This window comes from Mycetomoellerius zeteki, unplaced genomic scaffold (genome assembly GCF_001594055.1).
Source record: "Mycetomoellerius zeteki isolate Tzet28-1 unplaced genomic scaffold, Tzet1.0 scaffold421, whole genome shotgun sequence".
NCBI classification, from domain to species: Eukaryota; Metazoa; Arthropoda; class Insecta; order Hymenoptera; family Formicidae; genus Mycetomoellerius; species Mycetomoellerius zeteki.
The window spans coordinates 11,017-28,069 of record NW_017257416.1 but is presented as its reverse complement, the minus strand read 5'-3'; the positions used below and the strand labels follow the sequence as shown (position 1 = coordinate 28,069).

The window sequence follows — 17,053 nt, the reverse complement described above, 5'->3', positions numbered from 1 at the left end:
TTCTTAGGACGCACAGGATATTTTTAATATAGTATCATTAATTCATTTAAAAATTATAAAAAGTACGGCTTATCTCTTTGGTGTATGACAGTGATGTCATTTATGATCGTTCTAGATCTCTGGTCGAAGTATAAAGAACGATATAAATGCAACGCCTGAGATGATAATTGTATACTCCATTCGAACTATTTCGGCTTTTTTTTTAAACGCAAGAAATCTTACAAGATTAATCACGTATAATTGTCACATGCAATTTATCCATATTCTTGCACATTTAACGTTAAATATGGCTGCCTGGTTCTGAATTTTATTGATTTAGTAGATCGTGCTTACATGTCTGGAGACATGATATGAAAATTAGCCGATCATAGTTGGTACTAAATGTACGCTGAGAATATGACCTCCTGTTTCTTTCGACAAAATTTTTTCGAGAATCTTTTAGATCGTTTTTGCGATTAACAAAATAATTTAAATAAATTGCGTGTGTAACAAATATTTTTGCGAATTTATGTAGGCGAGTTAAAAATTGCAGTTTATGAAGCGAAATTATGAAATCGTGATTCAAATTGTTAATTTTTCAATGTTTTCTGAGTTTATTATTATTATTATTTATTTCAAGGTAAAATATATAGTATGGCGTATGTAAAATATGCACTTTAACGCGTGCTAGTGATGCAAATTGCGAAATAAATAAATAAGTGTTATTAAGCCAAGTTTGAAGTCTGGACGGAAATGCCTGACAAATGATCGCAAAATTATGCTCAATAATTTGCAAGCGTGGAAGAAATACTGAGTTAAAAACAGTCATTAATCTTTCTTTAACATTATGAGATTACTAATTCATCAGATATCGCAAAAATAAGTGATGCTTGTAAGAGGTGGATAATTATTTCTCAAATACAATCGCAATTTACTGTCGTTAACGGTGCTTGAGATCTTTCAAACGGAGTCGCAGGTGAACGGGCTCGCCACGTCCCAAAGGTGTCTCGGAAGGATCCTCAACGCCATTAATTTCGAAGGACCGGTCGCATTCCCGCGCTGAATCTTCGTCTCTCGTTAAGGCGCGACGGAGTCCCTGAAGTAAAAGTCGGCAGTTCTTTCGGTGTAGATTGGTCGGTCGTTTCCATTAGAGATATCCGTGAAGCTTTCTTACTGTACGGATCCTTTGGCGATTCGAGACACGCGTTCTCTTACAGGCTCCAGTAATACCGCAGCATCCTCAGGATCTTCGGCGATCGCGCAAAGTCGAGAAATCCCGGCACAATTGTCCTTAAAGAGGATCAAGACGCGCCGTAAACGCAGGCCGAGTTGTCTGGTGGACTGATCTTTTCCACAGGTAACACCGCTGCTCTGTGCCACTCGTCACGAACCTGTTATCGGAAAAGATAATAATTGCTTACTGCAGCAAGATAAGAAATGGGGAACAAAATCGATCTGTGTTTGATATCATTTTTGGATTTTTTTCACATGGAAAAAACGGTTTTGCTGAAGCATCTAAGAATTTAGACAGACATAAAAATAATTTTGTTAAACTATCAAAATAATTGTACAGGACATTCGCGAATTTGTTTAAAAAAAGGAGAATACAACTTTCACTTTTTTGCGAGCGTTCGGAGATCGTTTTATTTTTTCATCTTCTTATGTATTTTTCTTCATGCGGAAATCGAAAATTATCATAATAATGGACGGTACACTCAAGAAAAAATTAGTACATTGAAATAAAGTACTTAAAATTCTCATTCATATCGTCGCTGTCAGTTATACTTAAATCATTTAAAAATTAATTCAGAAAGAGAGTTTGTGATCGATTTGATTAACTTTATTTCAATGTACCAATGCAAAATTTTTTACAGCTCTGCTGATCATGTTTGAGTTTCTTGTATGATTATTTTAATGGTCTAACAAAATTTTTCAAATCTGTATCTACTTAAATTTTTAGGTACTTTTATAAAATCGTTCTTTTTGTAGGAAAAAACTAATCCAAACTAATCTTTATAGGAAGAAAATTACGTAGCATTTATTGTAAATTTTTCTATAAAAATATTATCTACTATAATATTTCATTGTTTATTAATGTCTTTATTTTTTTTTTTTTTTTTTATGTAACTATTCGATTTGCTTGAAAAAGCTTGTTTCTGCTATTTTTATTTTTTATGTCATATAAAGCTATTATCTTTATTGCGAGCGTGAAAATAATTCCAACAATGAACTTGTGAAAACAGAAGCAACGCCATAGTTATAACGCACTCAATTAGCTTAGCACATGCGTAACAAAGCGTGTTAAAATTTTATAATGGTTATAAATAACCATCCAAGAACGTTGATAAATATATTCAACGAGCGCGCACGATTAATCGTAGTCAGATATCCAGAATTGGTGTAGGATGTTTTGTTTTAGCAGCCGAAAAATGCTTTTTATTTACAGCCATCGTAAATAATGATCGTAAAAGAACGGCATTCTGCAGCCAATTAAAAACGAACATCGCCATACCTGTTCGACTTTGGCGAATACCCTCAGTAAGTTGAGGCCGGCTAGTTTCTTGATGTCATCCTCCGTCCATGTAGGATCCTCTAACAAGGTGGCCAATAGTTGCGGATACCTCGAGACATCCTCTAAACCCGTGGGAGTACTGTAAAAGGGACAAATCTCGTGAGGGTCAAACGATCTTCTTAACTTAACTGATTTGAGGCAACACTCAGAGAACGACGATAAATTCGCAGCGTTCGATGCGTTATGTCCAGTTTCTAAAAGAGCATCGTAACAATAAACTGAATAACGATTGAATCATTTGTTTTGAAAACGATATGAATTATATTTTTAGTCAATCTGAGTTGGTATATTTAGTGTCATAAAACTGGTCTTTTCAATACTTTCACTTCTGCTACAGTATTGTACTCGCAATTGACGTGTGTCCCACGCATTATTATAGATACGCAAGCTTTTGTGATTCCACATTGGTCTGAACAGTCTGATTGTTATTATGAATAAGTATTGAATTCGAAAATAGAAAATAACTTGTACAATTAGTTAATTTATTGTGAAACGTATTTATTCGAGCATGTAAGTTTAATCGGAAAACTACAAAAATTTACGTTTCTGTTTGGATAACATATTTTAATGATTTTATGAGCGATATTCAATGAATATAAATCAATATAAAAGAAAAGCCATATTTTGAATGTCAAAAGGAACGTAATGGGTATAGACTGTATATTCCATGATCTTAGCTTCTGCTCAGTTAGAAAGAATTGAACATATGAGCATCTTTCTTTAACTTTTTATACTTTAAAGAGAGAGAGAGGGGGGGGAGAGATATGATTCAAATTATTTCACTCTTTCTGAACTGATAGTGACAACTTCATAGGAATATGCAGTGTATTTTTAACAGAGCTATGGTTAAATCGAAATAAATTTTGAAAAAAATTATGATGAAGAAAAAAGAAGTTGAGTTAACAACGATATATTTTACTATGCATTTACATTATTACAAGAACCATGATAGGCACTTTGTGAAAGTTTCATGACTGCGGAACAAAAGCAGTTCCTTGGGCATTGTTTCTTGTGCTTCCCCTCCATAAAATTAACCCCTCGGGACTCAAAACGCGCTTCTGAAAACAAGCGAAGCAATTATCCTCGAGCGTAAAAGTGGAACTCTCTGTAGGTTAAATACATATTTACGTCGAGTTGCAGATTTATTACGGCTCGTACTTTTTGACGAAATTAATCACAAGCGTTACTGCACCAAATTACTTTTATAACAACGCACCGTTTGCGTGTTGTCTCTGAGTGCCCCTGCGCGCGAAAATAGATATTGTGAAAGAATAATTACAAATTTATCCCGTCGAAACCCGCTCCGATTCCAACGTGATCGATTCCCGCCACCTTTCGAATATGATTGATGTGTGCTGAAACAATATATTGGGCCTTAATCATTTTGTCCTGGTGTCAGCATGTCATAAAATATTTTAATATGAAATATTTTAATATAAATGCATGCGCTTTTACCTGCGGGAATAAAATGTGATTGGGGAATAGCACGGTTATGAGGTAACGTGCTCATGAGGTTGTCATGCATGCATAGGTATAAAGGTAAAATGTTTTATTATTGTCAGAAACACACACACATACACACACACACACACACACACACACACAAAACGGATCTTTTTAAATACACGTATTTGCGAGCGTTAAAGTAGAAGTAAATATATATCCCACTTAAAAAATGGCTAAGCAAGATGAATTACAGAATTCTTATTGTATTAAGATACACGTTTGTTCTTCATTCGAAAAATAACGGATGCATTTATTTTGTTGTAATTTTACGTCTTTTTACGAGCATGGCTCCGAAAATTAAATTTACAACGGAAAATGTGTCAACGTGACGTAAAATACAACGTGTACAGTAATTACGCGTCTGTCACATGCAATATTGATACGGTATAATTTACTCTCGGGGTTCAGCTTAGCACAGTTTCGCGTATAGCGTTGCACGTACCAATAACGTCTTTTATAGTAGCGGTGCTGTTGCATGTTATGAAGTAGGTATAAAAAGGGACCATCGCCACTCCGCCATTCTTAGCCTGTGAACAGATACATTAATGTCATACACGCTGTGCTATCGTATTTCTTTCGATCTTTAAACGTATGACACGAAATTACATCGTGCAGTTATGTACAATAAAATCATAATATACATTATTCCACTACTGAAATTTATTCGCTAGAAAATGGCTGGTTGTTTAATCCCTTCAAATCTGATTTTATTGAAACCATGTTAAAAATTTTTTTTTAATTCAATTTATGCGCACTTTGATAAATAATTCATACTAAACAGCAATTAATTTTTTTCAAAATTTTAACTATTTTTCTAACGTATACATTATTATTATGTACATCAGATCTCAGATGATGTCGATAGAATTAAATAATTTCAACGAATAATGTCTTCAAATTTGATGTACATTACAATGTACTATATCAAATTTTTTATACCATGGGATCCTAAAGAGAGGCCGTTTTAATTCCTTCAAATCCTACGTATAACAATGGATAGGATCCTATAGTATAAAAAATTCGATATAAAAATAAATTAAATATTTTATTAATTTAATTCGTTCTACCAGATTATTGTAAACATGAAATATATGATATAATTTAATCAAAGAAATCGTTTCAGAAAATTAATAATTAATAATGAAAATAAAATTACAAGAGAGATTTTATAATAGGTGCCTATTACAAAAAAGTATTAAATATAAAACAATTCAATTAATACTAATTTCTTCATTAACTTTATCGGTTTTTTCTAATCAACTGAATGCGAAAACTATCGAGGAAACTGTTTCAAGGAACACGCAGTTGTTTATTTGATACCTATCGTTGCTTAAACTCTATGCAATGTTAATTAGAGCAGCAGGACAACGCGGTTAATAACACGTTACCGGACAAGCCATCCGGCTTAGATCGTTGTTACTCATCCTCTCGTTCTGCGGGTATAATTAAGGAAATATCGATCGCTCATGGAGAGAGAAGGGAATGAAGTTCGTGGACATGGCGATGTTAGGGTGACTTCAAGACATCGAGGAAAATTTCGATTAATTAATCAGTAATCATCTTGTTTTTCGAAGATGGGTTAACAATACTTCGCGTGCACTATACTTTGCAAATTGAAAATGTGTTTCAAAACCATCGATGAATAAAGTAATATAATTAGTGATGCATTTCGATATGAAAATCTCGGAATATTGTCTCAAAACTTCTCATCTCGTTTAAAATAACATTTCCGATATTATTATTATATCATATGTCATTTGTTTTTTCTCGTATCGTCTCGTCTCGAAAAAGTCGGAGAAATCTATGCCAGTCACATTTAATGTGCTATCTCATTATATAAATAAATATTTTAAATAAATGAAACGAGATAGTCGTTAAATATAATTTTTCAGGAATAAAATATTAATAGAAATTATTAGGTAATATAAAGATATTGGAATAGATTAGCGCCAGGTTAGTAAAAATAAACGTTTTTCTCTCAGAACTTCATATTTTATACGAATCTCAAAATGGATTATAATATTATAAAATATTGATACGTTATTAGTTACTGTTGCTTTTACTATTTATATTGTTTATAATTTTAATATAATTATTAACGTTTTTAATATAATTCTTTAAAATAATATAATTTCCATAATATTTTACATATTTATAATTTAAGTTTTTTTATCTGGGGATAATAAATTTTTTTATTATATAATCATTATTAATTCTTTACATAATTATATTAGAACTTTTCCTAGAAATTACACTGCATTGGATATGGACGATATCCAATGACCCACATAAATAATGCTACAGAACATAAAATGAAGTATTAAATTCACATCGTACACACATTCCTTCAATAAAGTCCCTAAGTGTAAAGTTAATCAGTAATAAATTGAATTTAATTTCGTTAACTTAGAACTCTCCTTGAGCTGATCGTCGTCGATTCGTCAATTGTTAATCTACGGACATGCGGTACGAGAATCTACGAGAATGGGATGAAATTTTAATGAAGCGTTACGTTTAAGTCCTCGGCCAACTGTTACACTATTAATGAAACGTCAATTATCGTACCGCGTTTATGCTCCTCGCAAATTTAATGGGCGAGGAAAAATTTTGGTGCTGCAGTTCAAAGGACGAGATTAATACCGCGATTGGATTAACGCCAATTGGCGATGGTGGGTGTGAGCAGAATTATCGATAATAACGTGGATTAAGCCTTAAATTTCTAACTCGTGCTATTCTGGCGCGTTGTTTCCATTGCTCCAAATCGTTTTGATATATATATCTCGAGTCCTCGCACCTTCATCGATTCCGAATAGTTTGCGATTATCTCGTTATATGAACTCGAACAATTTCCGCGTTCTCGATGTTACTTTGTGTTTGATAATACAGATCCCGACGTTCTTGCACGTTTCCACCGATCCGTGCTCACGTTTTACAACTTTGCGGATTGCAAACTGCTCTCGTATCGCGTTCGATTTGCACACGGCTGGCCTCACTTTGCTTGTACGCTACGAATTTAATTTCGACGTTACGCATCTCTTCCAGATATCAGATCTGTCGATAAAACTTGCGTTTAATCACCCAGCACTGTGCGCACACCTTCTTTTTTGCTTTCGCGTTTTTATTTCCTTTTACATGCACTCGAACGATCGCAATATATAAAAAGCGATTGTTGGCAGCTATTTATTTTCGCGGCGTATGCTTTATTTTTTCTCGAATTCTACCATATTGGAATTCTATCACACATTTGATTCATATTCATATCATTCTATCATATAATTTGATTTTTATCATATTTTTATTACCTATCATATTTTATTATATCTTTTTACATACACGATTTTGCTGAAGTATCTAAATAGCTAGATACAGATCTGAAAATAATGGACTATCAAAAAAAAATAATTACGTAGAACGTTCAAGCTGATTGCTAGAATGGCAACATTTTATGTAGCATTGTTCATCACGCTTGAGTTTCCTACATAATTATTTTATTGGTAGCATGAAGTTTCAGATTTATACCTATATGGAAAGAACGATTTTATTGAAGCATCTACATTAAAAAAAAAATTGTATCAACAACATTATTTTAATTGAAAATAATCTTATTAATTCAATAATAGTATTGATAAAACGAATAAAATTTTATGAAAACAAAAGCATGACATACTTGTTTCATTATAATAGTATTATTGTGTGTGTGTGTATGTGTGTGTGTAAATTAACAAAATTATTTTTAATTAAAATAATGTTGTTGATATAATATAATTTTTTTCGGTACAAGAATTTAGCTGCAAATTTGAAAATAACTTTTTCGGATCAAAATAATTACGTAAGACGCTTATTTATTAAATTAGTTATTAAAATGCCAAAATTTTTTATAATATAATATTATCATCGAATTTTAGCGTCCTACATATTATTTTGATGATCTAACAAATTATTTTCACATCTACGTCTTATAGCTAGATTTTTAGATATTTCAATAAAATCGTTTTTTTCTGTACGTTTTCCACGATAATGCTATTTTAACATTGCTGCCTTTCTAATTATAGTTCCGCATTGAAGTTGTAATTAATTAGAATATAAAAATAAATTTTTGACGAGGCTGTTTTGCATTGCCGCGTAAAATCAATAATGTTCATGGCCATGTTTACAGCGTAGCTGCGGATATTTTATTACTCGCTGCTCCTCAAATATTACACGTATCGTAATTCCGCCGGGCAGTTGTCGCTCACCAATACTAAACCACACCAAAACTGAGCTTCAGTACGATCTGGTCCGTAGCATGTATGTACGCTGACCCGAAATCAAATAATCTCGGTATGACCGAACAAAGGCTGTAGCTGCGGTAGCCAGCAACTTTCATACGCGCTGGTTTACATTTTCGCGAGTGCCCCCGCTTTGATTTTCTCTGTCCGTCTCTTGTAAGCGCGGTGTAGCAAAGAAATATCTCATTCGTTTTCTGTACACAAGCGCTCATACTCTGCAGTGTTTTCTAACTGACCGACGCGCGCGTGGTAGCAAGAGACCTGAATAAATAAATAAATAAATCCGTCTGTACATATTGCAATCGACGTATCGCTTTTTTTCCTCGTGACAGCGCGTTCCGTTTTGCTCGCTACCTATTTCTGCGGAAAGTGCGGAATATCAGCAACGATGGAATAATTGAACTGATCCGTTTACCGTATTTCTTTTCCACTCTGTTTTTAAAGCGCAATCCGATTGCATTCGGGGTATACGTGTTTATGCGACGCGGAGAACTCACCAGATTTCTGAGCACGTCGTCCGGCACGTTTCTGGTGGAATTGCACAGCGCCCTGGCAGCGCTGTGCGAGAAGATCACCGGCGCCCTCGTCGTCTGCAGGGCCGCCCTCATCGTTCTTGTCGAGACATGCGAGAGATCGACCAGCATGCCCAGCCTGTTCAATTCCCTGACAACTGCCTGCGGAATAAATGAAATGCGTTAAAATTCATTTTTGTTTCTATAAAGTAATGCGGCTATCTTATAAAGCAGATAGGCGGATTAAGCTAAATTTCGAAAGCGCGATAGAATGACTTATCCATAAAACATAAATTGCAAATTTAGATGAAAGTATTGTGGATAAAAATAGATAAATAAAGCAGGTAAAAAAAGCTATACACGAGAAAACTGTTTTGGTTGTACCAACAAGAAGTATTAATAAATTTTAAAACGAATTTTGATTATATGAATTAGAATTCTGGTTATAAAAAAAAATTCCAAATTATTATTATTACTTAGATAAAAAATAATATAGATAAACGGGTAGGTAACGTAAGTAAAAAAGTTGCACACACTGAAAAAAATGTTTTGGTTGTACTAACAAGAATTAGTACAAAACAAATTCTAATCATATGAATCAGAATTCCAGTTATCGTAATTGAATTTCTGGTTATCTCGATTAGAACGTTTGCTAGATTTAATTATAAGTGTCTGATTTGTACCTTTCTGATTGAATCTACTAGAATTCCAATTATTGTAATAAGACTTTTTATAGTGCAACGTTTTAGGACATTGCCTTTCTATTCGTTACTATTTCTCAGGTATATTTGTGGTATAATATATCTTTTGTGTGTGTGTGTGATGTAATATTATATATTTTAAATATATATTCTAGATTTATGCTTCAAAAAGAGAATATTCGATAACGAAAGTGAAGCATAGGAACAATCAAAGTATCGTAAATATTTTTAATTTCAAAGCGATCGAAATGTCGGATGGGACGAAGTGCGTCTATTATGTGCAAAAACACGTAGGAAAGATCGATAGAGGGAAAGGGTAAGAGAAAAATATCATGAGAAACGGAGGAAGTTTCGACTAGCGAACGTTAACCGAGAACGCAAGCAACCGTCCATTCCCTCATATGGGAAAAAGCTTGAATGTATTGGCGATTGGTCGAAGCGCAGGCTCGAGGTAGTATATTTGCGACCCTCTTCTGCCATAAATGTTAATCGCTTTTCCTTATCTTGGAAATGGAGTAAGTTTAATTTTAAGGATCGTTGCGAGTTCCAACGTTATAGATTAGCGCGTTAATTTCGTTCAATTTTCCGAGTTTAGCTTGACCCATATCGTTTTTTTAATTAACGAATCATTTAATTAACTTTTAAAATACGGGAAAAATTGCTAAAAATAATTAGCGGATCGAATTGAAAGAACTGATTACATCCCTTCGTTATTTTATCCATTTTTTTTTCTTTCATTAATTTTAGAGATCATGACTTTTATTCGGGTGTTTCTACGTATTTTCTACAAACGTCGCGAGCAAATTTCGATAAATACAGTCCTGTCGACGGAAAAGGAAGTGGAGGGAGGTGGGTGGAAGAACAAATCACAATGGTCTCGTTTTTCCGGCATTAAGGGTGAGAGCTCACTTTTCTCGGCGTACACGATTTCACGCGAATGATTCGAGTCTCGTGAATCGATGGTAGAAAACGACGCGCATTGTTTTTGCGGAGAGACGGTCTCTGATATGCGTCGTTTTAGCGAGACAGATGATTACGCGAATAGAGAGAATGATTTCTTATCAGCAGTATTATTAACCGAGCGAGAAACAAACGAAAAACGTGGTTCGCATGCGAAATATCGTAAAAACATGCAAATAAAGTCGCGGACAGGTAGAATAGACGGGTAAATAGTTACACGGAAAGAACGGTTTTGCTGAAGTATCTAAAATTTAACTAGATACAGATCTGAAAATAATTTTGTCGTACTATAAAAATAATTACGTAGGAATTTCAAATACGACAGACAATGCTGCAAAAAGTTTTAACATTCTAGCCAGTTTAAGTTTCCAACAAAATTATTTTCAAATCTGTATCTATATATACATAGCTAAAGTTTTAGATATTTCTCTGAAACCGTTCTTTCCGTGTGAGGAGATTAATTGCGTAAGGCTGTAGGGTATAGTAATAAAAATTAAATAAAATTGAAATAAAAAAATTAGGCTCCAAGAATGAATCAATCAACTAAAACTAAAATTTTCAATAAGAATTCAATACGGTTGTTAATGCGTAACTTTGTTATTAACAAATTGCGTAAGTATTGCAAATGTTTTGATTCTCTTTAGTGCAAAATAAAAAAGAATTTTACGAAAGAGAAAAGATGCATGATATACAAACGATTCGTAAACTCAAAATAAAGCTGTTAAGGATTATGTCGCAAGTACTTATATCGTAAAAATTTCATTATAATAAATATTAAGAGATATTATTTCAGTGATTTTTAGCATGTAACTAGCGTATATAAATTCTAATTTCTGTTTCATAATAATATTCGTGAAATTTTTTGATCAATTTAAATTTAATCGAGAATTTTCAAATTAATAGCATTGCGGTATAATTATTACCGCATTCGACATCATTTTAATTCTTTGCGAAAATTAAAAGGGAGGAAACCGCAATTTTATAGTCTGTATCCCGCGGCGCGGTGGACGAAACGACGAATTTTCGTGGTGTAATCCGATGCCTGTTGCTGAATATCGAACGCGTGGCGGGACTAGGCGAAACTAATCGTCACATCCAAAAGCCGCAATAAAATCAAGCCCCGTGCCATGTTGCAACCGTGACAAATACAACGCCGCGAGCTATCGCTATAATTTCACGATACATCACCGCGTCGCGTTAACGGTGATTCAAGATGCGTTTGTGTACGTACTCGCGCACCTGGTGAACGGAAAATATAGGTCGTTCAATAGAAATAACAGGCCGAAGGAACAAGAGAGTACAGGGCAAAAATGTTCGTCGAATTGCGCATTCGTCCACACGCGCGCTCATACACGCGGCAGCGAATTTATTTCAAACTCTTTTTGCCGGGGCGTGATGCAGGATGGATGATGCTGTCCATCGTCGGAAATGCATGCCGGTATTTACAGCGGCATGACGTTATGGAAGGTTGAACTGTACGAGGAGACACGAGCACGCGCGGGGAATTTTCAGATAATTCCATTTGTCTTTCCGAACGAGCCGTGGCGTCGCGACGTTTCCATTTGAAACGACACGCGAAATTCGTTTCGCTTGAAACACATTGCCGGCTATACAAACAGACGGTTCCGAGAGACTTAGATTTCGAGGTAATGAGTCACTCATTTATGATTCTATTTAATTACCAACATTTCAAGTTGTCTGCGCGGCTGTAAAAGTTTGTCTGTATATGTTGAGATTCTCCAATAAACATCAACTAAAAGTGACATAACATCAATGTTATAATTTTACTACGTACTCAATATTATAAATATAGTATAACGTACGTTATACGTAACAGTTATATTATTGAGTGTGAAATCGTAACATTGATGTTGTGTTACTTTTAGTTTGTGTTTACAGGGTTTCGTATAACGCGAAGAAATTTCTTTCGTTTGAACAGAAACTTAAACGCGAAAGAGGAGAGATTTTTCTTCTTTGGACAGAAAATCAAACTAACGCACGAGGTGAATTATTGCTGATAAAAAAATTCAGTATTACAGACGAAGGAAAAGAGCGATATTAAATTCATTCTGATTGAAACGTTTTGTCGGATATTCAAAACGAGCGGTTATAAATGTAACATACGTTATGCGTATCAGTTACATAGTTGAATGTGAAATTATAACATTGATGTTATGTTATCTATAGTTGATGTTTACTGAATCTCGTGTAACGTAAAATCGAAGAGATATCTCTCTTTTTGGAAAACCAAATTAACGCATACGAGGTAGATTATTGTTCTTGATAAAAATATTTCAGTATTACAGACGGAGGGGAGGAGGAAGAAGAGGGCGATATTACTTCCAGGACTTGTAGATTATCGGAATTTCGCTTTTGGTGAAATGTTCGCCCGCTACCAGGCTAGCAGCAATAATACTTTCGTACCGTCGGTGTTTCAATATAGCCAGCGGTGTGCTGCGACAATCGAGACACGGCCAGGCAACGCGACTTTTCGTTTGCGTAGCAAACAAAATAGAACACAGTTGATATCGCGCGTACAGGAAATTCTTTTTTCCGAATAATTTATTGTAACCATGGCTCAGCCATATTTACCGTTTTTCGATAGTCAGTTACAATGAATGTATGCTGAAATAACGTTATAGCGGAAGCAGCGATATTTATTAATTAAGTTTTCTTTCTTCGATTTCTTGCAGTAAAGAATAAATTGAAGGACTTACTGCAATTTTATAAAAATGTGGGTTAGTCAACTATTTCCCATTATTTTAACTTTAGAGTTTATTTTCTCTAGGTTTACAAAATATGTGTTAATCTACTGTTGCAGTCAGTCCTTTGATTATACATGATGGAAAGAACTCTTTTGCTGAACTGAAAATTTAGCTAGATATATATTTGAAAATAGTTTTGTTGGACCATCAAAATAATTGTTGAACTTTCAAATATTATGAGCAATGCTGTAAAAAGTTTGACATTTTATAAAATGACAAAGGCTTTATGAATAAATCATTAACAATGTAGGAAGGGAGTATAAAAGCCATCGCTAGTTCTTGTTGCGAAACTAATCTTTATCGCATTCGAATCCTATTAGAATAACAAATTAGACGTTTCAACTTTTATTCGCATGCGGTCATCTTCATTTAAAATTACAGTTAAAACTACATTTTAAAATTTCGGATAGCTTCTAATAAATTAGCATTAATTTTTCTTACAACTTTTTCTTACAATTTGTAATTAAAATTACAACGATTGCACTTGACATTTTAGCAACCAACCTGAGCGTTTACGTAATTATTTCGATAATACAACAAAATTATTTTCAAATCGATATCTGGCGAAATTCTTAAATAATTCAGTAAAATTGTTCTTTCCCCATGTAATGCAGTAAAATATATGAACTAAATATAGACAGCAAAAATCTAGATCGTATATAATGAACAAAATGATTAAAACTCTGGACCATGTTATTTGGAAAGACAACGTCACGGCGACAGCGGATTATTTCAGACTTTTAATTGTCGATTTATAGATAAAATATTTATATTTAGCACACACACACACACTTCATGAGGACGAGCGTCAATGATAAATGGCAGAACATTTAACGTTGCGTGTAGAATTTTTCTTTGGAAGACCTGTATCATTTATTAATATAAAATTTAGCCGTTGCAAAGGATGCGAGACAACGGTAGGTGATTCGTATGATTTACGTTCTTACGCGTTTTCCTCGTCCGTTTATGTCTTCCTTATTTCTTCTCGAGTCTACTACCAGTGTTTCCTTTCCTTTTTTGTTCTTTTAATCAAAAACTGCCATTGTGTCATAGGATTATGAATTTTGACAAAAATTCAATTGATGCGAAAACTATCCGATGAGGATTCGTTTCCTTCGGTTTTTTGGATGAGAATCACGAGCGACGCTGAATGGCAGAAATTCGCTTCGTCGAGATCGGCGAACCTATGCGTTAACGCTCGAAATCCCTCAACGAATTCTACGCGCGCGAAAGTGGGTCGGGATATAATTTTATGAACGCGGCGGAGCGACGGGAGTGATAAACGGAATGTAGGTCGGACGCGATCAGTTGCGCGTTCGTTGACGATCATTTCCCTGGTTACGTCGTGGAAAAATAATTTCAGCCATCGAGATCGTGAAGCTACGATCTAAATCCCGCTACGAAAATTGGGAACGTCCCTGATGTAATGTGCCGTCGTGATGTCTCGTTTATTTAGATATTCCAGAAGGGTAAGCCGTTGGGAAATTTTAACGTACAAGCGCGAAGTGTTATAGAAATTAGCAGGCATTATTTTATGTATTTATGCATTTCATTCAATAATAGGTGATTTAAATGCTAAACTTTTTCCATTTGAATAACAATATTGCAAAAAATATGAGTGTATATTTAATATATTATGGTGTTAAATTTATGGTGTTGATATAAACGCTAACAATAAGTATGGATTTAAGGCTATGAGATATTTAATAATTCTTATTATATATTGGTGTTAATATAAATATTAACATATGGATTTAACTTGATAAAATTCATCGTTTTGCATTATTTGCTAACAGATTTAAACGCTACATTTTTTCCATTTGGACAATAATATTACAAAAAATATGAGAATTTTCTTTTAAAATTTACACCCTGAAAATATGGTAGTTGTACAATACAATATTTTAAAGATTTTTACCATGCACTTCAGTAAAATTAATCAGACTTATTTTATACTTTATTGTAGTTTTATCAATAAATGAGATTTACATTAAAATTCTTCGAAATACAATGTTGTCCTACGACTATCATATTTTTAGGATAAACTCTAAGAAAGAATTCTCTCCGTGTATGGTTTAAAACTTGTGATGTTAAATTCACATATATACTGTTGGTGTTTATATTAAGCCAGCACGGTGAGAATTATATTTAATACTTTCTAAATTGTTTAGAATGAATTTTCACTATAAAGAGTGAAAATTGAGCCAGTCTTGAAAAATAATGGCTCAATTTTTAATCTTTAAGAGTGAGATTTCATTCTTCAGAGTGAGATTTATTCTAAAAGTTTTAGAGAGAGCACCCATTCAGTACTTTTTGTCCAAATGGGAAAAATGTAGCGTTTAAATCTGTTAGCAAATAACACTATGAGTTTTATCATGTTAAATCCATACGTTGATATTTATATTAACACCAATAGTAAGAATTATATAAATATTATTAAATGTCTCATAGCCTTAAATCCACACCTATATTTTTTAGAAAATTTGTAATAATGTACATGCAAATATATATATAGTTTCTATAGAAACAACATTTAATTACTTCAAATATTTTAGCAACATGGAATACTCTCTCTGATTCAATGTTGATATTACTATTTATTGAAGAAGCATCTTATTTCCGTAAAAAAAGATAAAAATGTTTAATGCAATATTCGCGTTATAACGTATACGTGCAGAGTTCATAGCGAAATTATAATCTAAACTGTCGCACGGTCGTTTCGCGGAATAATACTGGGACGCATCTTGGCCGGAAGTCTGCAGTATTATTTTTCTGCAGAATGTCGGGCAACTCCGTCCGCGGTCATAAAACGGAAACTCTTTCGGAAGCATGTATGTACACGCGAGCATTTTTTTTTTTTGCGAACGCGATATTTCCCTGTTCACTGAAAAAGGTAAATCCGCAGTGGAGCGCGTACAATGTAAATGTTGACTCACTTTCCCAAATTCGCTGAGGCCCGGCGTGGAGTCCTGAGTGTTGTTCGTCTCGCCAACAGAACAGACTGCCCTGCCAAGAAAATGTCTGTTAGAACGTTAGTTTGCGAGTCTCGCTGCGAAAATCCAGCGGTCGCACTGGGTGCTCGCGCTTGCTTTCTGTCCCCTCGGACGAGTTTCGGACGAGAACGAATAATATTTTTTGAAATATCATGTTATAGAGCTTTTAAATTTATGCGTATTTACTACGCGTACATTTTTATCATGATCCATTTATTATCATGTGAAATAAAACGAATTTTCAAACGAATTGACAGCAAATTGTCAATCATAAAAGCGTGTACATCATTAATAAAAAAAAATCACTTTATTTATTCTGTTTTACTATGCCTAAAAATACTATTTATTTATTTGATATTATATAGAATATTAAAGATTAATAATAAGTTTTATAATAAATTTTTTTAATGGAGTTTGCGTTTGTCCGAGACCCGAAAGGCAATCTTTAGCTTTAATATTTTTAATTTTTATGACAAAATTCTATATTTAATTTTGTATATGCGTGTGCGATACAATTTTTCTTCATCGAAAGTGATTTTGATATTAAAAAATTGGCCTTAAAATTTGTATTAGATTTTTATCTATATTCTTAGTTTTGACTTAGACATGCACTAAAAACAGACTCCTTTCTATTTGTGTTCGAGGAGGCACATTCGAGAAGCGTTAGGTTAAGTAATTTAGGTCAAATGTACACAAACTCCACGCGCGCTTTCTGGTTGCACACTTCGTTATCATATACGTAGCCTTTAGAATCGTTAAAGCAATTCGAAGCTCATTTGAGTTCCATGAAACTTTTC

General features: G+C 33.8%; 1 protein-coding gene across 1 annotated transcript in view; it reads right to left on the bottom strand.

The window, feature by feature from the left end:
- Nucleotides 1–641: 641 nt before the first annotated feature.
- Nucleotides 642–17,053, bottom strand: part of LOC108726434 (dipeptidase 1) — a 26,490-nt gene continuing 10,078 nt past the window's right edge. The window contains exons 4-9 of the mRNA XM_018454007.1: nt 16,200–16,269; nt 8,823–8,999; nt 4,500–4,584; nt 3,831–3,906; nt 2,492–2,630; nt 642–1,370 (exon numbers count right to left, since the gene is read on the bottom strand). Of these exons, the coding sequence (XP_018309509.1) occupies nt 1,281–1,370; nt 2,492–2,630; nt 3,831–3,906; nt 4,500–4,584; nt 8,823–8,999; nt 16,200–16,269 (637 nt within the window). The 3' untranslated portion in view covers nt 642–1,280. The remainder of the gene's footprint in view (nt 1,371–2,491; nt 2,631–3,830; nt 3,907–4,499; nt 4,585–8,822; nt 9,000–16,199; nt 16,270–17,053) is intronic.